The 26463-nt window shown below is 41.5% G+C and overlaps 1 protein-coding gene across 1 annotated transcript in view; it reads left to right on the plus strand.

Moving 5' to 3' along the window:
* Nucleotides 1-13251: 13251 nt before the first annotated feature.
* The window catches only part of CD226 (CD226 molecule), a 40780-nt gene continuing 27568 nt past the window's right edge, over nucleotides 13252-26463 (plus strand). Inside the window, exons 1-2 of the mRNA XM_024218557.2 lie at nucleotides 13252-13308; nucleotides 13594-13923. Of these exons, the coding sequence (XP_024074325.2) occupies nucleotides 13263-13308; nucleotides 13594-13923 (376 nt within the window). The 5' untranslated portion in view covers nucleotides 13252-13262. The remainder of the gene's footprint in view (nucleotides 13309-13593; nucleotides 13924-26463) is intronic.

Raw genomic sequence — 26463 nt, forward strand, 5'->3', positions numbered from 1 at the left:
TTTTTTTTTTTTTTTTTTTTTTTTTTTTTTTTTGCAACAGAGTTACATTGTTGACTCATATTTAGCTTATGAACCACTATAACTCCCAGATCCCTTTCTGCAGCACTCCTTCCTAGGCAGTCATTTCCCATATTGTATGTGTGCAATTGATTGATCCTTCCTAAGTGGAGTACTTTGCATTTGTCCTTATTAAATTTCATCCTATTTACTTCAGACCATTTCTCCAGTTTGTCCAGATCATTTTTAATTTTAATCCTATCCTCCAAAGCACTTGCAACCACTATCAGCTTGGTATTGTTCACAAACTCCATAAGTGCATGTTCACAAATTAGTTTGAACAAGGTTTTAACTCAACCCAGAACAAGGTTTTACCCATCTCATAACAATATTCCAGGGCCAGTTCTGTTTTTGTTGTATCCTATGTAGTAAGAAGCCTGAAAATGAAACACAATTCTTCACCTTTACATAGCAACTTCCATTACAAGTGCTTATAACAGACATTTATGCAACATACTTCAAAACATCTCTGTGCATTAGGTATTTTGCAGGCTGGAAACAGATGCACATGGACATGAAGTGACTTGTCCAAGGTCACACAGGAAGTGCATCAGCCGAGAATAGAATCCAATGTGTGTGTTCACTGCAAGATCCTACTTCCTCCTTCTTTTTAGTTAAAAATCTTCTAAGTACATTTAATGTTGGAGTTATGGTCTTGAAGTAAGAGCTTTACAATACTATACATGTAACTCTGGTAACTTTGGTCACCCGTGAGTACAAGTGGTTACCCTTGGGTACGAGTCTTCTGTTCCCAGAGAACAAATAGGTAACACTTACAAAGTCCAGTCTTCCAAGAAACTGTTTCCCTCTGTGATAAAGATACAATTATATATATGAAGCATCTATATCCTTCTAATGAGAGGAAAAATAGCATACAATTAGGTAAGATACAGTATCCTGACTCATGTCCTCATTATTTCACTTTCTAAATTTTTTTGGAGACTGTGTATAACACAGCAACTCAATGTTTTGTGTGTGATATGCAATATGTTTCAAAACAGATTATTTTTAAAAACATGTAAATAGAAAGCTCCTATAGAATTTATTTTAAAAAATCCTTTCTAAAGAATTTGTAACCTAATTTATCCATTCTACAGAAATTGACAACATTCTGTAAGTTTTAGAGCAAAACATCTTTGTTTTCCTGAGGGGCGAGAAAATGGCAGAGCATAAAGATTGAAAATATGTTTTTAGCAGCTGGCTGTGATTGTATATTAAATATTAGGTGAAGGGAGGCTCCAGGAGCAATCTGTTTAATTGTATTTCCAAAATTTGCTGTAAAGTGCCTAGAGCAAAAGATAGGAGCTCCTTTCTCATGGAACAAGCGTATAAATTGAAGGTAAATAATTTCTATTGAAACCTATTAGTCCTATCCCCAGACATCTATAAAATTCTTCCTTAATGGTTGATGTGATCCCACCTGTTACAATTGCTTTATGAGACTAGTTAAATTAATATGCTCATCTTAGTTTTCCATAGTTTATGTTACAAAAGTTTAATGTTTGTAAGTGAGCAAAATCCCTCTCGAGGTAAAGGACTACTTAAACTTTTTGCCATCTCCACTTTGATAAAAATCAAATGAGCTCCATCCTCACCTTCCTCTGTGTTAGTGACAGAATTAATATATGAACTGTTAATGAAATACTACAATAGAAAAGTATTCTTCTACAATAGTAACGTTGTTTTTCCATAAGGTTTCTGTCTTTGTAGGTTTTGGGGTGTCACTAACAGCGCAATATCATCACAAAGTCTAGGTCTTCTATGCGTTTGCCATCTACCTATGCTATGCCAGTCTTTGTGTTGCTAATACTTCATTATCCAGTCTATAGCAATGCCAAACAACAACTGACATAGAGTGTAGCCCTGTTTCTCACCAGTGTCCATGCTGAACCACTCTGTTGTTGTTGTTCACTCTTACAGTGCACTCTGCATCTTTGTGCATAACCATGATGTTCATGACTCTAGCTGGAATTCCATAAGACTGAAGAACATTCCACAATATATATCTATGCAGGTTGTCAAATGCATTTTAAAAATAAATGAAATTGATAAGGGGCAGGGCCGGCTCTACTGTTTTTGCTGCCCCAAGCACTGTGCCGAATTGCCGCTGCGGACGGTGGGCGCAGTCCGTGTGCCGTTAGGCTGGCATGCGCGTTTCCGCAGTGGCGGCAATTCGGAGGCAGCTTCTGTCTTCAGCCGGAAGACAGAAGCTGCTGCCCCGCCGCGGGCTGCTGAACATAGAAGCTGCTGCCGAATTGCCGCCGCTGTGGAAACGAGCATGCCAGCCTAACAGTGCACGGACTGCCCCCGCAGATTGCCGCCCCAAGCACCTGCTTGGAAGGTTGGTGCCTGGAGCCGGCCCTGATAAGGGGGGGCCTGCCATTCTAGGTATTCTTCTGTGATGGTCCTTAATGAAATTATTTGATCTACACAGCATCTCTTAGGCCTGAATCCAACCTCTTCTTCTGTAAGCTTTGCATCCACTGCTTCTTTCACCCGGTGTAGTATCACACTACAGACAACTTTCTCTACAACAAGGAGTAGTATGACTACTCACCAGCTGTTACAGTCAGTAAGATCACCCTTTTTGGGTATTCTGACAATTATTCCACTGGTCAGAAGGAGTCTCTTTCCCACCCCCAGACTTCACTGAACAACTCGGACAGTTTCATTAAGGTGGTAGTGTCAAGTGATTTGATCAGCTCCCCACACTTTGTTGCTTTTTAGCTTCTTGACTGCAGCTTGTACTTCTGATATCTCTATTGGACCAATGTTGTTCATATCAAATTGATCGGGCTGGCATGTTTCATTGAACTCGGGGGCTGAAGTAAGGCTGGGTCTATTGAGATCACCTTACTCTGCCCATCTATTCTCCATTTTTCCGTCTTTATTTTTTATTGGCCTTTTTTGTGTGTGTTGAATTTTCCACACAGGGTTTTAATCCGTTGGTAAATGACTCTGTGATTTCCTATCATAGCAGCAGCTTCAGTTGATAGGTCTTTACCGTATCTCTCTTTCTCTTTCCTTGCACTGCTTTTCACTGCTTTGTTTGCTTTCTTGTTGTGAAGTTGTGCAGTCTACATGGTTTTATAAAAACATGATAGTAAGTGAATATAATGTAACTGGAATATGCTTCATGCAAAGGGTCTCTTGTAAGGTATCATTACAAAGCTTATAATCTACTGAGTGTGATCATCCTATTTGTATAAATGTACCACTCTTGTATCTAAAACTAGAAATATGAAATATAACTCTGAGGGCCTATTGCAATTATACAAAGTGTTGGCCATTAATGGTGGTTTAGAATCTTGATGACTCCCATTAACCAGGACCATTGTCTGCATATGGCTGTGTTTTACCTGTGAGTCTTCCTGTATGTGTGTATGCTGGCAAGTGGCTAATGAAGTCTTGCAGTGACATGTGATCATGTCACCTGAACTGGAATCCATCTTTAACCTGGTGCTTTTCCAGTGAGGGGAGATGGAAACCCAGAGGGACAAAGGGTTCCCGCCTTATGCAAAAGATATATAAAGGGGTGGAACAGAACAAGGAGAGAGAGGAGAGCCATCATGAAGACTCCCCTAGCTACCACCTGAGCTGGAACAAGAGCTGTATCAGGGGAAAGAATTGTGCCCAGGCCTGGAAGTTGTCCAGTTTGAGAAAAAAAACTTACTGAAGCATCTCTAAGGGTGAGATTATCTGTATTTAGTTTGATTAGACATAGATTTGAGCATTTTATTTTATTTTGCTTGGTAACTTACTTTGTTCTGCCTGTTACTACTTGGAACCTCTTAAATCCTACTTTCTGTATTTAATAAAATCACTTTTTACTTCGTAATTAACTCAGAGTGTGTATTAATACCTGGGGGAGCAAACAACTGTGCATACCTCTCAGTGTTATAGAGGGCGAACAATTTATGAGTTTACTCTGCATAAGCTTTATACAGGGTAAAACGGATTTATTTGGGTTTAGACCCCATTGGGAGTTGGGCATCTGAGTGCTATAGACAAGCACACTTCTGTGAGCTGTTTTCACCTGCAGCTTTGGAGCAAGTAATTCAGACCCTGGGTCTGTTTTGGAGCAGACAGGAGTGTCTGGCTCAGCAAGACGGGGTGCTGGAGTCCTGAGCTGGCAGGGAAAATAGGAACGGGGTAGTCTTGGCACATCAGTTGGCAGCTCCCGGGGGGGGTTCTGTGATCCAACCCATCACACTTGTACTCCTCCATTGCTTTTTGTAATATTTCATTGGTCTTAGCATTTAGGAGTTTTCCTTTCAGTGCTTTTCTTTCTTCAGTAAGATGCCACGTCTTTTGGTTTATCCAATTCTTGCTCTATTTATGCTGATATCCATTTTCATCTGCTGCAGCTTGATCCACATCGTCTCTAAGTACTGACCATTTTTTTTCTGGTCCAGTCAGTTTCTCAACACTCCTCTGCTTCTGGCAGTGCTCAGATCTTTCCCTTAGTTCAAGTTGGAATTTCTCACGGTACTCTGTTAGCCAGTGGAGACCTTAGGAAAGAGATGGCATCAAGGATAGGAAAGGCATCCACAGCATTCACTAAACTCAGCAACATGTGAAAATCAAAGATATACCATACCAAAACAAAACTGAGATTTTCAACTCAAATGTAATCTGTGTTAATGTTTGGCTATGAGAGCCGAAAATCTATTAAAATGCTAGAAAACCAGATGCCTTTGAAAATAAGTGCCTACAATAGATTCTGGGTATTGGGTGGAGAGACTTTATAACCAGCGAAGAGAGCAATCACCAGCCAGTTGCTCATCTCCACTAGAATTAGAAGGAAAGGGTGGACATTTTGGGGGCATGTATTCTGGGTGCCAACACACACACTCCTGACATGAAGCAGTCAAGTGGAATCAACTGGTGTGAGGAAACGACGTCACACAAGAGAAACCTTAAAAAGAACTCTTAGCATGGAGGGCATGAAAATCAATCTAAGAACATAAGAACGGCCATATGGGGTAAAAAAAATGGTCCATCTAGCCCAGTGTCCTATTTTCCGACAGTGGCCAATGCCAGATGCTTCAGAGGGAATGAACAGAACAGGCAATCGTCAAGTGATCCAGCCCCTGTCATCCACTCCCAACTTCTGGAAGTCAGAGGCTAGGGACACTCAGAGAATGGGGTTGCATCTCTGGCCATCTTGGCTAATAGCCATTGATGGACCTATCCTCCAGACCTTGTCTGATTCTTATTTGTACCCAGTTATAGTTTTGACCTTCACAACATCCCTTGGCAACTAGGTCCACCGGTTGAGTGCGTGTTGTGTGAAGAAGTACTTCCTTATGTTTGTTTTAAACCTGCTGCCTATTAATCTCAACACAATGGAGCAGATAGAAGCAGGAGCAAATGGCAGAGAGGGATGGAAGAGACTGGTTTCTGCTCTGTGCACCAATACTGGCATGAGACAGATGTAATAATAATAACAGCGGGAGCCTGAAGTCCTGAGAATTGTTTGCAGGGGATCCTGGAGAAGACTTATCAGTTACGCTTCTGCTCCTCATGCCATCTGAGCCCCCATCACGCTAGCCTGTTTTCCTCCTTTAAGCCACTACCCCCTCATTCTGTTCCACTAATTCCTCTGATAACAAGGCCTTGAGGTGGCCTGCTGCCTCTTCTTCCCTGCTTTCTCCTTCCTGGTGGCTCCATGATTGCTGGGCACCTGTAGGGGAAGCATTAAAAGAGGGACGTCCTCCCTTTCCATAATGCTGGTGCCACTGAGTCCCATGCATTAGCCAGGAGGCCTCCCTATAGCTCTGCTGTATTTATCAGAGATCTAGCTGCTGCTGAAACATATGCTCAAAGACCCCAATATAAAATCCCATGCACCAATTCATTTTCAAGATTGTAGATTTAAAAAAAGCAAGACACATGTCGGGCTATACCCAGTCACTGCCCAGTCCCCACCAATGGGGACCAGCCCCATGGTATAAGCCTGCTGTAAAATACTACAGAGTTGCAGAAGGTGGCAGTAGAGAGCTTGATCAGGCTCTTTCAGTGAGAGATGTGCCCTTCTAATGGCTAGTCCACAGAGAGGATAAGGCGGGAGCTGGTACTAGTACTGCCAGATAGAGTTGCAATAAATGGAGCGACTCCTTACATGTTCCCCTCACCCTGAGCAGGAGGGAAAGGATCTAGCTAGTGGGGTGCATTGTGTTGCACTGTTCAATATCCAGACACTAGAGCGCTCCATAAGTTCAGTAAAATGGTGTGACAGCCTGAGATCAAGGGTGACGAGGGCCAGGAAAGAGCCAGAAGCTGCATGTGCGCAGGAGCAGCAGGCTGGAGGCAGCCGCTAGAGAGCTGGCTGGGGAAGGAAGTCTGGGTAGCAGGCACACTGAGAAGCTGAGCAAGGAAGCAGCATGTTGCCAGTAAAGGATCCGTAGTAGTTGCAGCAGGAGGATACAGGGCAGTGACCGGTAAGCAGGGGACCGCCTGCATGTGATGCCAGGAGGTCAGTACAGATGGGCTCCAACAAGGCCATAGACAAGAGAACTGAGTGGGCAAAAGGGTCACTGCTTTGTTGCATCCAGGAGATGGGTAGGCTGGAAGGGAGTATCCCTGGCACTAAACTGAGAGCCCCTAGGTACAGTTACCTTTATATCCCTCAAATGGACTGCCCCAAAGGACTGACTTCTGGACTGTTGGGTTGATTAAAAGTCCTTGCACCTGGGTATCTGCACTTTTTATTTTCTGGCAGCCCTAGTGTATCCCGTTAGTTGAAATGTGTGAGCGTTAATAGGTTTGGTGTTCAGTGATCACTCTGTGCTTTAGGAGCTTGCTAGAGATTTGCTTTTTATTGTGTCAGTTTCCAACTAGCTGTGCATAACAACAAGAGCTTCACAGCGCCCTGCCCAGATTCTGGCTGTGACGCTGAACCCTTAAATGCACAGTCCCCAAAACCACAATAGGAACTCCCTGCCCAAAGACTACAGCCTGCGAAGAGCCTAGTGCTTGCAGCAGCTACAGGGTTTGCCTTCCTAGCTCGTGGTATACCAAGCATATGCTCCCAGATATCTAGAGTAGACTGGTGTATCACAGCACTCGCAGGGAAACCCTGCAGTGGGTTGGTTTAAAAAGTTCCCCTTTAGCAGAAGTGTCAGAGGATTGTGTTTTTGAAACTGTATGTCCAGCATTGTAGTCCCTGCTCTCCCTGCGTGAGTCATATAGTAATTGTGCCTGGCATCTGCTGACATGTATTTGTTACAACATATCACACCCAAAATAATTAGGCATCGTGTAGGGTTGGATATTGATCTTAGTAAGTTCCATTTCTCTTTTAATGACAGATGGAGAGAAATGAGCACGGAATTCAGTTCAGCAAAACAGTAATTTATATATAAACAGATGAGTGAAACTTTACTTTCACTGAAAGGAATTTGTCATTTGTGAGGCTTCTTGAGCAGTCCATCTCAGTTCCAGTTAAGGATGACAGATGTGTAGGATGCTTCACTAGGAATAATAAAAACAAAAATTTATTAACACAAGTTTATATTTCTTTCTCTATCCGGTGCCAAATCTTGCAGATCTGTAAAATGCCATGCTCAACTGTGGCATTATATAAATAATAATCTTCCAGTCTAGAAAGCCATTCCCCTGTGTATAGACATTATAGGTGGTTTGCAGGTTTTCCTTGCTCCAACAAGTACATGAAGAGTGTTCTGGTGGAAATTTTCTAAGGTTGCAATTTCTTAAATAATAGATTATTTGGGCCTAGTTGACCATTGTTCCAGTCTTACATTAGTGTAACTCCACTGAAATCAGTAGGGCTATACTGATGTAAAATGGGAGTAATGCACTGGTGAATCAGGCTTATTTTCCTTTTCCTCTGTAGGTTTCTCCACTTATACTGTCTGATCTATCTGTCTATTTCAGAATATAAACTCTTGGAGCAGAGACCTTGTCTCCATCTTTTAATGTAAAGCACTTCGTACGTTAGAAAAATAAATATAACCCAGTACCTCTCCCTGTCAGTGATTATACCTCTCAATAACCAGGACCTGAGGGCAACTACAGCATAATAGGAGCATCCATACCTGAGTGCTCCTCATCTTCCAACAAGATAGCTTGAGGTATGAAAGAGTTCCACTCCCCATTCCCTTTTGCTCACTCAGTCCTTCCTAAATAGGTTATAAACATTGATTTTAACATTTCAATCATGCAAACCTTCCCACCATGTGTCAGTTATACGAATTTGGTCAAATTTATGCTCTTAAATGAGCAATTCCAATTCCTCTCATTTATTACCCAGACTATTAGCATAGTATATAGGCTATTAAAGAATTTATTCTCTTTATGTTCCTTGGTGTCTTGATTAATTTTGTTCATAACATCTTGATTTTGTTTTACATAAGTTCTCATTTATTCTCCCTTTTCACCCTCCTCTTTTGTTCTTTAATGCATTCCAAACTAGTTTAGCCAGCCTATCCCCTAGAAGATATGCTCTCTTCTAGACCTGCTGCTCACAAACCGGGAAGAATTAGTAGGGGAAGCAAAAGTGGATGGGAACCTGGGCGGCAGTGACCATGAGATGGTCGAGTTCAGGATCCTGACACAAGGAAGAACGGAGAGCAGCAGAATACGGACCCTGGACTTCAGAAAAGCATACTTTGACTCCCTCAGGGAACTGATGGGCAGGATCCCCTGGGAGAATAACATGAAGGGCAAAGGGGTCCAGGAGAGCTGGCTGTATTTTAAAGAATCCTTATTGAGGTTGCAGGAAAAAAACATCCCGATGTGTAGAAAGAATAGTAAATATGCCAGGCGACCAGCTTGGCTTAACAGTGAAATCCTTGCTGATCTTAAACGCAAAAAAGAAGCTTACAAGAAGTGCAAGATTGGACAAATGACCAGGGAGGAGTATAAAAATATTGCTCAGGCATGCAGGAGTGAAATCAAGAAGGCCAAATCACACTTGTAGTTGCAGCTAGCAAGAGATGTTAAGAGTAATAAGAAGGGTTTCTTCAGGTATGTTAGCAACAAGAAAGTCAAGGAAAGTGTGGGCCCCTTATTGAATGAGGGAGGCAACCTAGTGACAGAGGATGTGGAAAAAGCTAATGTACTCAATGCTTTTTTTGCCTCTGTCTTCATGAACAAAGTCAGCTCCCAGCAGGGCCGGCTCCAGGCACCAGCTTGCCAAGCAGGTGATTGGGGCGGCCACTCAGGAGAGGGGCGGCACGTCCAGCTATTCGGCGGCAATTCGGTGGACGGTCCCTCACTCCCGCTCGGAGCGAAGGACCTCCCGCCGAATTGCCACCGCAGATCGTGATCGCGGCTTTTTTTTTTTTTTTGCGCCGCTTGGGGTGGCAAAAACCCTGGAGCCGACCCTGGCTCCCAGACTGCTGCACTGGGCAGCACAGTATGGGGAGGAGGTGACCAGCCCTCCGTGGAGAAAGAAGTGGTTCGGGACTATTTAGAAAAACTGGACAAGCACAAGTCCATGGGGCCGGATGCACTGCATCCGAGGGTGCTCAAGGAGTTGGTGGATGTGATTGCAGAGCCATTGGCCATTATCTTTGAAAACTCATGGCGATCGGGGGAGGTCCCGGATGACTGGAAAAAGGCTAATGTAGTGCCCATCTTTAAAAAAGGGAAGAAGGAGGATCCAGGGAACTACAGGCCAGTCAGCCTCACCTCAGTCCCTTGAAAAATCATGGAGCAGGTCCTCAAGGAATCAATTCTGAAGCACTTAGAGGAGAGGAAAGTGATCAGGAATAGTCAGCATGGATTCACCAAGGGCAAGTCATGCCTGACTAACCTAATTGCCTTCTATGAGGAGATAACTGGGTCTGTGGATGAGGGGAAAGCATTGGATGTGTTATTCCTTGACTTTAGCAAAGCTTTTGATACGGTCTCCCACAGTATTCTTGCCAGCAAGTTAAAGTAGTATGGTCTGGATGAATGGACTGTAAGGTGGATAGAAAGCTGGCTAGATCGTCGGGCTCAACGGGTAGTGATCAACGGCTCCATGTCTAGTTGGCAGCTGGTATCAAGTGGAGTGCCCCAAGGGTCGGTCCTGGGCCCGGTTTTGTTCAATATCTTGATTAATGATCTGGAGGATGGCGTGGACTGCACTGTCAGCAAGTTTGCAGATGACAGTAAACTGGGAGGAGTGGTAGATACGCTGGAGGGTAGGGATAGGATACAGAGGGACCTAGACAAATTAGAGGATTGGACCAAAAGAAACCTGATGAGGTTCAACAAGGACAAGTGCAGAGTCCTGCACTTAGGACGGAAGAATCCCATTCACTGTTACAGACTAGGGACCGAATGGCTAGGCAGCAGTTCTGCAGAAAAGGACCTAGGGGTTACAGTAGACGAGAAGCTGGATATGAGTCAACAGTGTGCCCTTGTTGCCAAGAAGGCTAACGGCATTTTGGGCTGTATAAGTAGAGGCATTGCCAGCAGATCGAGAGACATGATCATTCCCCTCTATTCGACATTGGTGAGGCCCCATCTGGAGTACTGTGTCCAGTTTTGGACCCCACACTACAAGAAAGATGTGGAAAAATTGGAAAGAGTCCAGCGGAGGGCAACAAAAATGATTAGGGTGCTGGAGCACATGACTTATGAGGAGAGGCTGAGGGAACTGGGATTGTTTAGTCTGCGGAAGAGAAGAATGAGGGGGGATTTGATAGCTGCTTTCAACTACCTGAAAAGGGGTTCCAAAGAGGATGGATCTAGACTGTTCTCAGTGATACCTGATGACAGAACAAGGAGTAATGGTCTCAAGTTGCAGTGGGGGAGGTTTAGGTTGGATATTAGGAAAAACTTTTTCACTAGGAGGGTGGTGAAGCACTGGAACGGGTTACCTAGAGAGGTGGTGGAATCTCCTTCCTTAGAGGTTTTTAAGGTCAGGCTTGACAAAGCCCTGGCTGAGATGATTTAGTTGGGAATTGGTCCTGCTTTGAGCAGGGGGTTGGACTAGATGACCTCCTGAGGTCCCTTCCAACCCTGATATTCTATGATTCTATGATTCTTTTATTGAGATGGAGGCCATCCAACTTGTACAGTCTCCTTGCCCCATAGAAGGTGGATCAATGTTCCACACTCTGTCTGACACCACTTACCAAGCAAGCATTTCACTTCCAGAATCTTCTATTTTCTGTCTTCCTTCACTTCCAGATAGGAAGGATTTCCAAGAAGATCATGTGAACATTCTTCTTTTTCAACATCCTTCCGAATTCTATAATTGTGAAGTTGTCTATAATTTGTGCAGCAGTGTCATTAGTGCCAATATACACCATCATCAATGGATTCTTGCCCACCAACTTCAGATCCTATCCAGACTTAGTCAAATCTCGTGCCTGGGAAAACAACACATTATCCTGTTGTCCACCTGTGCCTTGCAGAATGTTCTCTCCATTCTTATGAGTACCAAATCCCCAACACTGATAGGCTGTTTTCCTTGGATGACTGGAGATCTCTTCATGGGCAGCCTTGATTGCCCTGCAGGTTGGGCTGTACAGCCATCCACAGTATGTCCTATGCAGCTCTCCATTCTGTTTGACCTGCTGGATCTTCAGAGATATCTTTTACAGTTTCCACACTGAGAACGTGATAACAGTTGGGTACTTCTGTCTGTGTGGAATTCCTACTGGGGCTCTTCTCTCTGTTGGTCACAGCCTGCCCATCCTTCATCTGCCTCCAGCCATGTAGAAAGCCACCCGGCCCTCTTGCCGCTGGTGGTTATGAACTACCAAACCTCCTCTCTAGTTTCCATACTCTCGATTCCTTGGCAGCTAATTCCTTTATTTTTTGAATCTGGAGTGGTGAAGCTTCCTGAATCTGGTTGTCCAAGAATCCCTCAACATCTCTGATGCTCCGTGATGTGTACACTTGTCCTTCAGACTACAAATCTTTTCTTCCAGCACCGTTACCAGCTTGTACATCATACAGAGGAAAACCCTTGTGGCTCCCAGTAGGAAACAAAACATTGCACATGTATTGTTCATCACAACCATGGTTCTATTGCTGGACATCACAGCATTAAGTGTAGCGCTATACCGAGAACAAAAGCTCCTGTTTGCTGTTCGTGTTCACTTGGTCATGAGTTTACCTGGCAAATGATTTTCACTCTTCACTTGAACCCTTCACTAACAAGAAGCAAATAACTACTCACCAAGTTCATCTACCTCCAAGCACAGGATCAACAGCTATGCGCTCTGAAACTCCCATTTGCCACTCCTGTTTGCTGTTATGGTCAAGATTTTGTGTCTCTCAACCAGGGGTATGTGAACCCCAGGGAGTACACAGAGGTCTTCTAAGGGGTACATCAACTAGGGAAATAGCTAGACGAGTTTTACAACAGGCTACATAAAAAGCACTGGTGAAGTCTTTATGCTTCTTTATACTGCTCTATTCACTATACACTGAAATGTAAGCAGGGCCAGCTCCAGCATTTTTGCCGCCCCAAGTGGCCCCCCCCCAAAAAAGCTGCGATCGGTGGCACTTCGGCAGGAGCTCTACCACCGCCGCTTCATCCTTCGGCGGCAATTCAGTGGCAGGTCCTTCCCTCTGAGAGGGACAGAGGGACCCGCCGCCAAATTGCCACCGAAGAGCCGGACGTGCTGTCCCTTTCCGTTGGCCGCCCCAAGCACCTGCTTACTGTGCTGGTGCCTGGAGCCGGCCCTGAATGTAAGTACAATATTTATATTCTAATTGATTTATTTTATAATTATATGGTAAAAATGAGAAAGTAAGCAATATTTCAGTAATAGTGTGCTGTGGAATTTTTGTATTTTTATGTCTGGTTTTGTAAGCAAGTAATTTTTAAGTGAGGTGAAACTTGGGGGTACACAAAAAAATCAGATTCCTGCATGGGATATAGTAGTCTGGAAAGGTTGGGAGCCAGTGCCCTAGTTCACCACCTCCTCCTCCTCCTTCTCATCATCATTATCATCATCCATATTTTTAAAGTTCTCTTGGGATTGGGAAGCTTTTTTTTCAGTGAATTTTGACATTTAGTGAATCTGATGTGAATAGCTGAACTATACTATGAACTTGATTGCCTATAGATGGGGCTATTGTTTATGTGAAAGTTAAAAGCACATTGTTTCTTTCAGGTGTCTCATTTCAAAAGTAAAGACTTCAGTGATAACAGTCGATTAGGAAATAGCATATTGTGAAGGGAGTCTGAATAAAGCTGTATCACATAGTAATCTACTCCAGCGTTCTCAGAGATGGACTATCTTGCCTGCCTTATTGTTGTTCTCCAGTTATCTGAAAGTAAGATTGCTTTCTTTTTCTTTAGCAATATATGTTCTTTTTTTCTTGCATGACAGATATAATCAGAATTCATCAGTATTTATGTGTGGCTAAAATAATTTTTAAGGCATTCAGAAAAACTAACTGTTATAAGTAATAACACCCATAAGGATTTTGCTGGGCTTGTTCTTGTGCTGCTAGGCTTTTCAACCTTTAAAATATTTTGCTTGATCTTAGAATGTTAGCTAGCTAGTTGTATTAAACTTTGAAACTACAATTAGTGCTAACGCTGGGTATGTGTTTCAGCCACAGGGGAAGGAAGATTTGTGGATGCAACTGTAAAACTCACCAATAATATGAATCTGGAATGCGTCTATCCAAAGACAGATGGCATGACCCAGATGTCCTGGGTTAAGAGTATTGCAACTGGCAAAGAAACCATTGCTGTCTCCCACCCATTGTACGGTGTGCATATTGAAGACAAATATAAGGACAGAGTTCATTTTATAAATGCTTCCTCAAGAGACAAGTCCCTAAACTTCATGAAGACCACTGAAGCTGACATGGGCTTTTATATATGCTCCATAACTTTCCCAGATGGAGTCTGGGAAAAGGTGGTAGAGGTTATCCAATCAGGTAAGTGAAACCTTTGCTATTTTATAAATGGCTGGTAAATGCAAATATATACAAAGTTAGGAAAAATCTGGGCTCTCATTTTGGTAACAGAATTTGATGGATGATTCAATTGCTCTGCTAATAGTCATTTGGAGATTGCTTGCTACCATTTCAGGAAATAATTACATTACCAGGGATTCAAGTTAGGGGAGATCAACATATATCACAAAGGAGAAGAGCTGAATTTTTGAGGGAAGACATCACAGCAGTGATACAAATTTAGTTAATTGCCATGACAAGGGTTTAGCAATGACTTTAGCAAAGGGTTTTAGAGAATATTGCACATTGCAACATCAGTGAGCCATTTCCATTGGGAAATAATATCTCATGACCTTGCAATCTCACTACATGTATGAAATTAGCCCTTGTCACCACTATAGATTGTACTGTTTTGGGGTACATGCTTTTGGATCCACACTACCTGGTCATCAGTCCCTCTGGCCCAGAAGCTCTTCAGAAACAGAATGATAGAGTAATTAGCTATTTAGGAGTGAAGAGACTACAAAAGGGAGACGGTTAGGATAGGGTAAATCTTCCATAGAACTTCACTCAGCCCAGAGATTGTTTCTAAAGGCTAAACCAAGAAATTAGGTCCCATAAGAATAGTACATTTTTGCAGTTTTAAAAGTGATTTTAAATAATGTCTGACTGGTACATTTGACTTTCCAAATCCTATTTTTAATTAATTGAAACACAGGAGGTTTAAAGAGAATTGTAACAGAAACCCAAGAGCAGTGGAAGGAAAGTTTGTGGTCTTCACTCTTCACTTTGGTGAAATGTCAATATGAAAATATCAGTGATGACACCAGCAAACACCTGAACATTTTTTTTCTTAACTTTCTGTGATACTATTTGCAGAGCATAGGAAGTGGTTTTTACATGCCATCTATCCCAGTATTTCATTTAGCAAGTTGAGGCACAGGTATGCAACCCCTCGTCCAGCATATTAGCTAGCAGTGCCATTTACAGATCGACCAATGGGCCAGTGGCCTATATCTGTATTCAGTTCTTGCATCCCACACACACACTGACCTGCCATCTCTAGCAAATTAAAAACCTAAACCAAACAGAAGTCTAGTTGAGACTTGCTGGACTTCAAAACATGATCACTGATACCTTGGCTTGGCTCCATCTCATTCAAATACACCCCTGGATAGTGCCAGATTGAATCATAGGCAAAAATCTTGGTGTATCTAAGAGACTGGCCCCATGAGCCATGTGATGATGTCAAAATCTAAGTTTTCACTTGGGGGGAAAAAATGGTTTCTAGGCCTTAGGTTGTAAAGAGAAGTTTGAAAACTTTAAAAGATACAGTGATGTCTGCCTGAGTCTGCAGATAGGGTTCAGCAGAAGGAGGAGCAGCAGTCGTTAGAGTCAGAGAGAAAACCACCTGGTCTCAGGCTCATACTCGTGACCAGGTTAGTCCCTCACTGCTCCGGGAAAGGGAAAGGGTGCATGAATAGGGTTGTCCTGCTGGGCTATGTGGGATCACCCCTTGGTTGGGCTGAGATGTCCCACTCGCTTCCACTTCATAGCCATGAGAGTTCAAAGCTTACTTTAAAACAAAAAAGTAAAGAACAACATGGCTGTCTCAAGAAAAAAGGGATAAGGTTGGTGACCCTTTGTGACCCATCCCAATTTGAGCTCTGAGCAAGTCTACCCTTTCTTGACCGGGATTTCCCACAAAATCTAAAAAGTTAGAAGTGGAAGAGACCTATAGGTCCTTCTCTCCATCACTCTGCCATTTCAGGATTGTGCCCAGATCTGTATTTTTTGAGTGCTTTGGCCAGTCTACCTTAAAATTCCTCAAGCAACAAGGCTTCCACCTCATTCCAATTTCCTTAGGGAAATTAGTCCACAGTGTAATATCTGCAAATGGCATCCCCTTCACATGTATCAGCAAACTATAAATCCCAGTTAAAATTGCAGCTGTTGTCAGAGGTAACTATCTAAAAATGATATCATGAGGTTCTGTATGCTCAGTTAGAGATTTCCCCCCCTGTTTTAGCACTTTAAAAAAAAAATCTTCAGATGTTCTCTTTAATCTGCCAAGAGAGAGAATAAATGTCGCATAGAAATAACATTTTTTTTTTATTCAGAAAAATTTAAGCCTGGGAACAACAATTTGTGTGAATTATTTGCTTCCCTAAAGGTGTATGTAAACATTGGTCTAAATGGAATGAACTGCCTTACCAGACGATGCCTTATAACTTTATTCTACCATATTCATTAAACACTTAATAAAAAACAGGGCATTAAAAGATATCTATCACAGCAAGATCATAGCAGAACATTTTCTGTCAATTATATCTAATTTTACTGACCCATTAATCAGTACAGTATTGTACAGTCTATAAGTGAAATTCTGCTTCTTTGAAGTCAGTGGCAAAGCTCCTATTGATTTCCATGGAGCCAGGATTTCACCATATGTACATACAGTCCTGGAGTCAATGAAGGCAGCATGATCTAGCAAATAGAGCACTGAACTATAATTCAGGAGACCTGAGTTTTATTCCCAGCTCTGCCACTGACCAACTGTATATGATCTTGAGCAAGTCATTTCCCTTCTCGCTTTTAGTTTCACAACGCTGTGTTACAGTTTTTCTACCTTTAATATGGAGATAGTCACATTTGACGTCTTTTCTAAAATGCTTTGAGATCTATGGATGAAAAGTGCTATATGAGAGCTAAGTATTATAATTCCCTCTGTTTTGCTTCATGTCCTGCAGGGTAAATTCCATTATCAAGTAACATTGAGTACCTGTAAAAAGATAGCTGTTATTGAGGCAGTATTCTTTGTATACACAAATCTGGTCAATATATCAGAGAAGGGTCATTTTAGCAGACATTTGAGACTGTTTTTGAGTAACAATGACTTCATGAGTTAAGATTTTTTGTTAAAATTTGTACTTTACTGACTTTTAATGGACATTACTTTTCCAAAAGGGCTGGTTTCTTTGTTTAGTTGGGTATTTTGAAGTTATTTTATACATTGTCTGCAGACATTATGAACCTCACTTCTATTTGTTGGCAATGGCAGATCTGGGATTTTGCAATAAGCTCCATCTTTATGAAAATACAGTGAACTGAATGAGATCTAAAGTTTTACCCAAAAAATATTTGAAATCCTTTTTTTTTCTTGCAAAGTAGTTAGTTGTATTTTCTATCATTTTGTTAGGCGTACTCTACATGCAAAGTTGCATCAGTTAAACTAAAGGTGTGATTTTTATACTAATTTTATTTAAACCACTATAACTTTTTCTGTGTGGGAGCTCTTAGATCAGTGTAAGCATGGCTTATATCAGTTCAGCATGCAGTGGTAAATTTACAGGCACAAGCTAAACTCTATATAGCCAGTTTTAAACCAATATAAGGGTGTCCACAGAGTTTTGGTTTTTAGCTAATTTATCTAAATCAGATTTTGAACTTAAATTAAACTTGCACAACTTCTATGCACAGATAAGCCCTAAGTGTCTTGGATCATTCTTTATAATAAAAAAAAATCAACAGTACTCCATTCAGACAATTCTCAGGCACTGTAGTGCGTCACTTAATTTCCAGATTAGTTAGAGTGGAAGAGAAGTGTTCTACAGAAGCTGTAGACATAATTAGAATCACACATAGTCTAGGCTATATTTGAAGATTGTGAAAAACTGTTAGACTACTACTGAGCCAACATTACACTAACAGTATTGGATATGGATTCCTTTCCTTGCAGTTATCTCTACCATTGTTGGTGGAGCTGGTTGGGAATTTTTTGGTAAAATATTTTTGTGTTGGGAAATGCTGATTCATTGAAACTGAAACTTTTCATGGAAACTTATCAGTACTGCCCAAAATTTTAAAAATTTCATCAGGAAGGTTGTTCAGATTCAGGATTGGGAGGATGGGGAGAGGTGGCGGGAAGAAAGAGAGATCCACCCTAGAATAGCCAATAGCTAATTAGCATTAGGACACTCACCTGGAATGTGATGGCAATACTGTTTTAGACTTGGTTTTGGTAAATAGTGAGGACATTAAGGAAGAGCTAGTTGTAGAAAATAATCTTGAATCACCAATTGATGTAGCTGTGAAAAAGGCAAGTGTGAGGTGAGGTACTTCCAGCAGAGAGAGAGGGAAGCAGTAATACCTTTGTACAAGGCACTGGTAAGACCAGGGCCGGTGCAACCCATTAGGCGACCTAGGTGGTCGCATAGGGCACTACAATTTGGGGGACGGCAACTGTGGCGGTATTTCGGCGGTGGGATCTTCCGCCGCCTCTGTGGGGAGTGGCATTTCGGGGCAGGACCTTCTGCCACCTAGGGCGGCAGAAAAGCTGGCGGCACTCCTGGGTAAGACCACATCTGGAATACTGTGTGTGGTTCTGGTCACCCATGTTCAAGAAAGAGGAATTCAAATGGGAACAGGTACAGAAAAAGGCTGTACCAGGATGATCAGGAGAATGGGGAGTCTGTCTTACAAGAGAAGACTAAAAGAGCTTGGCTTGTTTATTTTAGCAAAACTAAGGCTGAGAAGGGTATATTATTGCTCTTTATAAATATATTGGGGAGGGAGGTAAAGGACAATCTAAAGAACAGTTTTTGCACAACGACAAATTCATATAAATTCACCATGAGTACCTTTAGGTTGGAAAACAGAAGAATAGAACCATGAGAGGAGTGAGGTTCTAGACTACCTCCCAATAGGGTTAGTGGGGGCAAACAACCTAGCTAGTTTTAAGATGGAGCTTGATAAATTTTATGAATGGGATGACATGATGGGGTTGCTTATGATAGCTGGGGATCTGGAATCGATGACTCAGGAAGTCCCATCCAGGTCTGTGTGCCTATGGATGTGGGAGACTCTGGTTCAAGTCCCTGGTCTGCCAGATCTGGAATAAAAAACAAATATCAAAGCCTTATTTTTGTGTGTGTGATATAGAATCCTTGTTTTTCCAGTCAGCCCTATCTTATACTCCGTAGAGGCCTTGAGCTGGATTATCCTCTACCTTGCACCTTGGATAGTACTTTAACTCCCAAGCAAAGTGAGTACAAAGTCGAAGTGAATTGCTACCATTCTGATTTGGTAGCATTTTACATCTACTTTGCACTGGTATAAATGATTATGCAAGGTTCAAGGCAGGACCCCTGAGGTTTGTCATTGGGTAAATATGGCAACAAGTGGCTAATTTGTTGATTGTCCACATTCACTTTAGTTGTATTTGCTGAAATACTTAAGCACCAAATATAACTACAGGTATTTTTAGTGTAAACACCAACAATGTTGTTTAGATATGTGAGTGAAGCATCTATAAGTGGGCGAAATAGTGAACATCTAGAATATTACTGTAGAGACCCTGATGGTACATTCTGTCTTTATTTGATTTGATTATACAGGGCATTTGAAAACTCTAGTGTCCACCAGGAAAACATTTGCCAGCTCTGTCATTTTGATAGTGTGTCTTTCTGTGGTCTGAGAATACACGAAGCTGTTTAGAGAAGTTCTTTAGGGGCCTTCTTAGTAGTAGTCCTATCTTGTGTGAACCGCAACCACTTCCTATTACCCTAAAAAACCACAGAGAAAGCTCCATTAAGATGCCACAAATTGAGCTGAATGTAGGGAGTTTGTCCGTCCCATATAGCTATTGTTTCAGGTTTTCTTCCTGCAGCACACTCAGTACTATACATGTTTGCACTCTGTTCATGTTTGGGAGGTTTTCTTTAGGACCATAAAGGCTAGAAGCTGCCCCAACCATCCTAAATTGAAGCTTAGATTCTGCAGATGATGCTGAATTTCATTGGGAGAATGCACTTTGACCCCAGCCAGGTCTACGACTGATTGCTGGACTTTCTGAAGTCAGTAGTTGACCTGATAAGGGATATGAAGTTTGGTATAGCTACACTTGTAAAATGTTACTCAAGAGGTCAGAGACATTAGTCTTTTTTTTTTTTTGCAAAACACTGTTAAATTAATAATAATAATAATTAATAAACTAACAAAATCCTCATCCAAAAGAATTAATTAAGCTAAAGTTTAGATTGTAAACACCTATGAGTTCTGGAAGGAAAGAAAAATTTAGACTATTTAAATAAAAAACAAAAACAAAATAAAGACAGGAAATTCTAAGACAATGATAAACTGAAAAGAATCAACAAAATCAAGCATCTGAAAGTATGGAAAATAGACAGTTAAGATACCACAAACAACCATTTATGTGTCACTATGCCGTTGCCCACCCACCACTCAAAATGATGAGATAATCATGCCTACACTCTGCGTCTTCCACACGAAAGTCGGAGGCACCTACTCCCATTCTCTCACCTGGAACGCACCATGCTCATGTTCACACCACAAAACTCCTACATTTGCATTGCCTACACAACTGCAGACTATCCTTTTATTCACATCTTCTTGAGAAACGGCAACACCAACATCTTGCTTCTTGTGCTACATGTACACACAAAGAGCTGTCCGATGTCATACTGCTTTTCTCATACAGTTGTCATCCTGGAAATGTTACAGAGGCTGAATCCTCTATATCTAATTTACCCATCTACATCTACCTAAGGCTTTTATATTGTACTTATCAGAATGGAATCTAAAATAGCACAAGAGCCCAGAAAAAAATATTTTCCTTCAGGCAAAAGGGCGTGGATTTGTGTACTTGATTATTTATTTTAAGGGCTTTATTTTTGTGGGTGGAAGTTACTGAAACGGTAGATTCTACCATCTGATCTGAATGACAGCTGGCTTGGGCTCAGCCTGATCATTCATGATAGCCTAGCACCAAGAATGTTCTGTTCCCAGTGTTGCGTTATCCCTGTGGAGAGCAAGGCATTCGCTGAGGTATTGCTTAAATAGGTTCCAGTGCAACAAGGCTTTTGTAGATTAGGACCAAGCCTTTTAAAATCCTTTTTGGAAGAGTCATGGGAACCCGTGGCATTTAGAAAGCACAGGTGCTCGATGCCTATGTCAGCCTTTGTTGCTAACGACAGGAGCTGCTGTGAGGCGTACCCACTTCCGTTTTTTTGTGGTGATTGACTCTAAACTCAGGTAAGAGTGAGTTGATGAAAACAGGAATGAGTGTGGTGACATCAGGAATGACTGTGGCACAGCCTCCTGGCCCAGAGAAGATGAAAAAAGATTAGCTGGAGCTGCAGCTGGAGTTTCCTCAGTGGTCGGGCTCACCGCAGGTTCAGATACCTTGCTTGCCTTTCGTCGTGTGGTTTGCTCTTTACACAACAAATCTGATAAGACAGAACTATATGGGCATAGTGGAGTTCAAGTAACCATATTTATTGAATATAAGCAGTATGTGGGGCCTTGCTACCTGTATACACTGCTGCTCTAGTTCTCTGGTTGGGTTTTTGGGGCTTCTAAAACATAGAAAACATGGTTAGCACCACTGGCGTACTCAAGCTATTTGAAAGGATAGTAGTCTATTCCTATACACTACGCCTTTGTTATTAATCTATGTATATTCTACTTAAAAAAAGTGGGTGTCTTAAAATCTGCAGTCAAGGGAAGAGTTTATAACTAAACGGTCAAGGCAAACAAGGTTTAAAATGGAAACTAGTGGTAAAGCCAGAGACATCCTTTTATGGTGTGTGTGCAGAGCAATGGTACATAGTGACAGAATTAAAGTTGCTTGGGGAGCTTTCATTGCATGTTTCAAAATATTGTAAGTAAGGAAAGTTTAACCTTAAATAAGAATTCCCAGTCTCTTTCCTTAGTAATGTGTTTAGAAGGTAAAACAGAATCATTGCTCCTTTCCCCAAAACACTCTCATTTTACGCTTTGAACTGAAAATGGAATAGTCCGTTTATGCCCAGAGTTACTTTAAAATCTTGTGATGTGAATTCTGCATATCACCTGTTATGTCTTGGAAAAGTTTATTTGAGTTCTTTCTCTGGTTTCAGAGCTCTTTCTGAAAGATAGTAATGCAAACAGAAATAGTTTTTAATTTTTGACTTAAATTTGTGCTTCAATCAATCAATGACAATGAGCCATTTGCCCCAGAGGGATACATTTCCTGAGCAATACTAAATATGACAAGAAGTTTATTAATAGTGTTTCAATGCCAGATGTACCTATTAAGTATTATCACATATTAAATAGAGTGATCTGCTCTGTTCTGTCATAGCAGAGAGAGAGCAATTGTTCTTAACTAGTGCAATTATACACTGAGCACTATCTTCTAGATTACTGTTCTTCTGTTTGCTTAAAGCAGTACATTACATATATTCTTTCCCATGTCCTTATTCACCTTAAATAACATTTTTTCAGCTTATATGTGTCTAAGTACGGAATGAGGTTCATAGATTTGTAGTGAAAAATTATCAGCCACTTACTGTACCTGGAAAGAAGAGATGATCCGGATGGGCCTTTGCTCCTTATCTCTCTCTTAGATGTGAGCTCCCAAGGGCAAGGACAGTCTTTGTGTCTTCTACAGTGCCAAGCACGTTGTTAACAATTAATAGAAAAGAAGGAAGTGGCTCAAACCAAGCGAGGCTGCCCTTCCTAGATATCTGCCATGGAGATGTGATTGTTAAAGGCTTCCTTTTTGCTGCTTGTTTTCTGTTTGGGGGGGGGGGTTACAGGCTGAAGTACACCATTTCCCTTCAGTAGAGAAGGTGGGGGAAAAGAAACAGGTGGAAGGAACCCATTTTTCTTCTTAAAAAGAGGCTCAGATTGTGAGGAATACCCTTTTCTTCCTCTTTTTGCAGGCAGGGGAAGTCTAGAGTTAAAATAAGCTGTGTGGTCCATTGCTCTTCTATTCTGATACTTTGTCTACATACAGACTTGCACTGATTTAATTAAACAAATTTCAGGTTAAACTAGTACAAAAGGCTATGTGGAGGGATTTAGTTGTGGAAGAATATGTCCTCTCCTGGCATGCTCAGGTAAAAGGGTTGACTCAAGGGGGAAAGGAATGGAACATACATAGGAGGCAAAAAACGACAGAGTCCTGTGGCACCTTATAGACTAACAGACGTATTGGAGCATAAGCTTTCGTGGGTGAATACCCACGTTGTCAGATGCATGTAGTGGAAATTTCCAGAGGCAGGTATCCTATAGTGAGAAAAGTGAGCTAGATGGGTAATTTGGATGAGTCTTTCCAATGATGGAAAATATTTTGTAATGGAAACTGAAATAAAGATGTCTGCATTTATTCCTCTTTGTGCAAGTGTATTATTGCTGTTTTATAGAAATCTTGAATACTGTAGTTTGCACAATTCTTTATTGTTCAGTGAGGGAGAGTCCCTTCATCTCTAGGCTTTTTGTTTTCCTGTCCAGTTCGGAAATCACTGTGCTGGAGTCTTTACGGAAAATCTCTGTGGCACCCAGAGTGGGACATCTTTTTCTAATTATGATAACATTGCTAACTCTGATCCTTCTCTTGAAGAGAAGGATCAATGTCCCAGATACTTGTGTCCGGCTGGAGACAAAATGTCTTGCTATAAATGATGAAAATAGGCAATCACTTTGGAAAATATATGGAAAGGCAATGTAGCTAGATACCTTAAAAATATGACAGTATCTTGGTAGATTCCTTAATTAGATCAATTCTTAACGTTAGCAGTAATATTAGTGGTGCATCTACACAGGAACATGGTAGAAATTATTTTTAAATTAAAATGTAAAGTGTAGTACAGGAGAACTTTGCATGATCATATACACAGTGTAGGGAAATTGCTATTAGGAAACTTGAAGGTTTTCAGCCCTGAAGTTCTCTCAATCTCTAGGTAGACAGGAAATGACAACTGGAACTAGAGAAAGGAGTGGCAAGATTACCTAGATGATAAAAGGTTATGTAGTTTCTTTATGTATTAATTCCACTTCTTAAAACTGATTTTATAAAAAACAACCCTCAATATTTATTTATTAGGAGCGATAGCATATGGAAGATTGGTTGAAAGAAGGGATATTTGGAGGAAGAAAATGGGACGTTATTGTTACAGGCATTAGGATATAAGACATCAGATAACCAGGCTCAATCAGCTTATTTAACAAAATATTAGACAGAACAACACAGAAAAGTTAATGTTACTAATTTGAAGAACAGCCTTGCTGCAATCGTGGATTTTTTCTGTTCTAAAGTGATCACAAAACTACTTATTTTTAAACCATACTTGTTTATACTGTGTCTGCCGCCTTCTTTCCCCTTTTTTAGCTTCGATACAATTTATAACCAGTCATTCAAGTAACAGAGCCAAACATATTTTTGCCTAATAAGCACATTTATTTTTAATCACATGTGGCATAACATGTGTTAACATATACACTAGTCTTGCGCCACTGCCAAGCACAGAATTAATGTCCCCTGCAGATTACCCCTCCCCCCCGCCACACAGAATAATTGATTCTGACGGGGAGGCGAAGGGAAACTGCAATTGCACCTTTTGCTGACCAGGGGCTGATGTGGCACCAGAAGAGAGGGCAGCTGGCTCATGGGCTGGAGCAGCTAGCCACGGAGAGGGAGGGGGCAGAGGCTGCCTTCTTCACAGTGCCATGCCCACAGGGCCAGGTGAGGAGCCACTGGATATGGGGGGTGGGTGGGAAGACAGAGCGGGGCACACGGGGCTGCTGTGGGGAGGGTGTCACACAGACTGGCCTAGTCGAGGGGACAGACTGGGGTGAGGGCACAGAAGCTAGTGGGGTGACAACACTGAGCCAGGGGCTGAATGGGAGGGGTGGGGTTCAGGGCCACATGGGACTGGGTAGGGGGGTGCAGGGCCACGTGGGGGGTGGCTGAATGGGGATGGGGCAGCTATGCCTGGCTGAATGGGGAGTGGGGTGCAGGGACACATGGGGATGGGAAGATGTGCCTGACAATGGGAGAGTCTAGGGGTCAGTCAGGGTCTGCATGGACAAGGCTCCCCAACTCTCTCTAACAATCACACCCCACAAAAAAAACTGTTCCATACTTCTCATCCACACCCAACAACCCTCCAGGTTCACTCCTAGGCTCCTTCCCAGCAATTACTTCCCTCTCCCTCAGCTCCTCCATTAACTATGATTCCCCCAAGCCTTTACACTATTTCTGAAGAGTATGGGAAATAGGTTCCTGTATTATAGTTTCAGTGAATTATTACTCAAAATTCTGCATTATTATTATGCTGAGTAAGGAATCTATTTGTCAAAAAAACATTTCCTGAATCTTTTTTATTGTCTGTGTTGTTAGACATACTTGCTGACAGGTATTTGCAATACATTACTAAAATAATTGAAACTGGCATTATTCTCTTTTGTTATTTTGAGAAATAAAATATGCAGAATTTTATAATATGTGCAGAATTTTTAATTTTTAGGCTCAGAATTTCCCTTAGGAGTAATACAGCACACTGGAAATTTTCTTGCTTAGCATAACTGCAAAGCTTCATGGGAATCTGGTTCATAGGCTAACAGTATGAAACGTGAAGGTTGTTCTAGGCATAGCGCATTCTTAATTTTAAGGCTGCTGTCAAATTATATCTTTTTGAATATATCTGTGTATATGACAAAAATTATTTAGTTTGCCAACTATTATTCCACAGCATTATACTGCTGCAACTACGATTGAATTCACCTTGGCTTAAGCACATAATATCTGCGCTATCCACCATTACCTCTATAACACCCAGTAGCTTAGATCCAGAGCTGGTTTTTCCCTTTCCCTAAAGAATAAATGTGATTAATTAAATTTTGAGATAATGAAATATGGATATTATTACATAACGCAATGGTGGAGGGAAGTGGAAAGTGTACAATGGTAACTTAAAATATTTAAAATTATGGAGCTAGGTAATAGGCTCCATAGAACAGACGGAGAAACATGTTGTGCTGGGAAAATATACCGCATTTTATGAATAATCTGCAGAATGAACCCAGATAGGAGATGAGCAAAGTGTGAGGGGAACTATAAATTGGGATGGTTAGACTTCCAGTACTTCAGTGGAGTCCATTGAAAGGAGCTTACCTGTTAATATGCTTAAAGTATCCCAGAGCCTCTTTCCACTGCTGTCTCTAAAAATGAGCCTTTCTTTTGGTTCCTTTGTCAACTAAACACAATAATTGGGAATTTAATAAGGGAAGAAGGAACTGGAGATGAAACATGCAGTAAAAACCACTGGTAATGTATGGGTTTCTCTTATTTATCTATCTGGTATTAAGAAGCTTAGTATGAAACAACCTGCCTCATTTTTAATAAGGAAGAAACCTGTAACACCTGGATGGAATCAAAATAAAATGAAGGATTGTACAGTGCAGATTCAAAATTGAAATCTTTTGTTGGTAGCTCTGGATTAGATCACGGTAAAACAAGAATCCATAAAAAGTATCCCCCTTATTCTGGGCAGAGAAGGGAGAGAGTGAAGGCTGTGTACTGGTTTATGCTAATCAAGTGGAACCTCGGAACCTGCTGAGGTTCCCCCATATCTATTTGTCTTTGAAAAAGTAAGTAGGAGCAAAAATAGCTGTAAAATTGTTGTTACCTGCAGGGATGTGAAAAATATGCAAAAAGTAATTTGTGAAGGTGCCCCT

The sequence above is a fragment of the Terrapene carolina genome, unplaced genomic scaffold (genome assembly GCF_002925995.2).
Source record: "Terrapene carolina triunguis isolate 2854851 unplaced genomic scaffold, T_m_triunguis-2.0 Scaffold58, whole genome shotgun sequence".
Lineage (NCBI taxonomy): Eukaryota > Metazoa > Chordata > Testudines > Emydidae > Terrapene > Terrapene triunguis.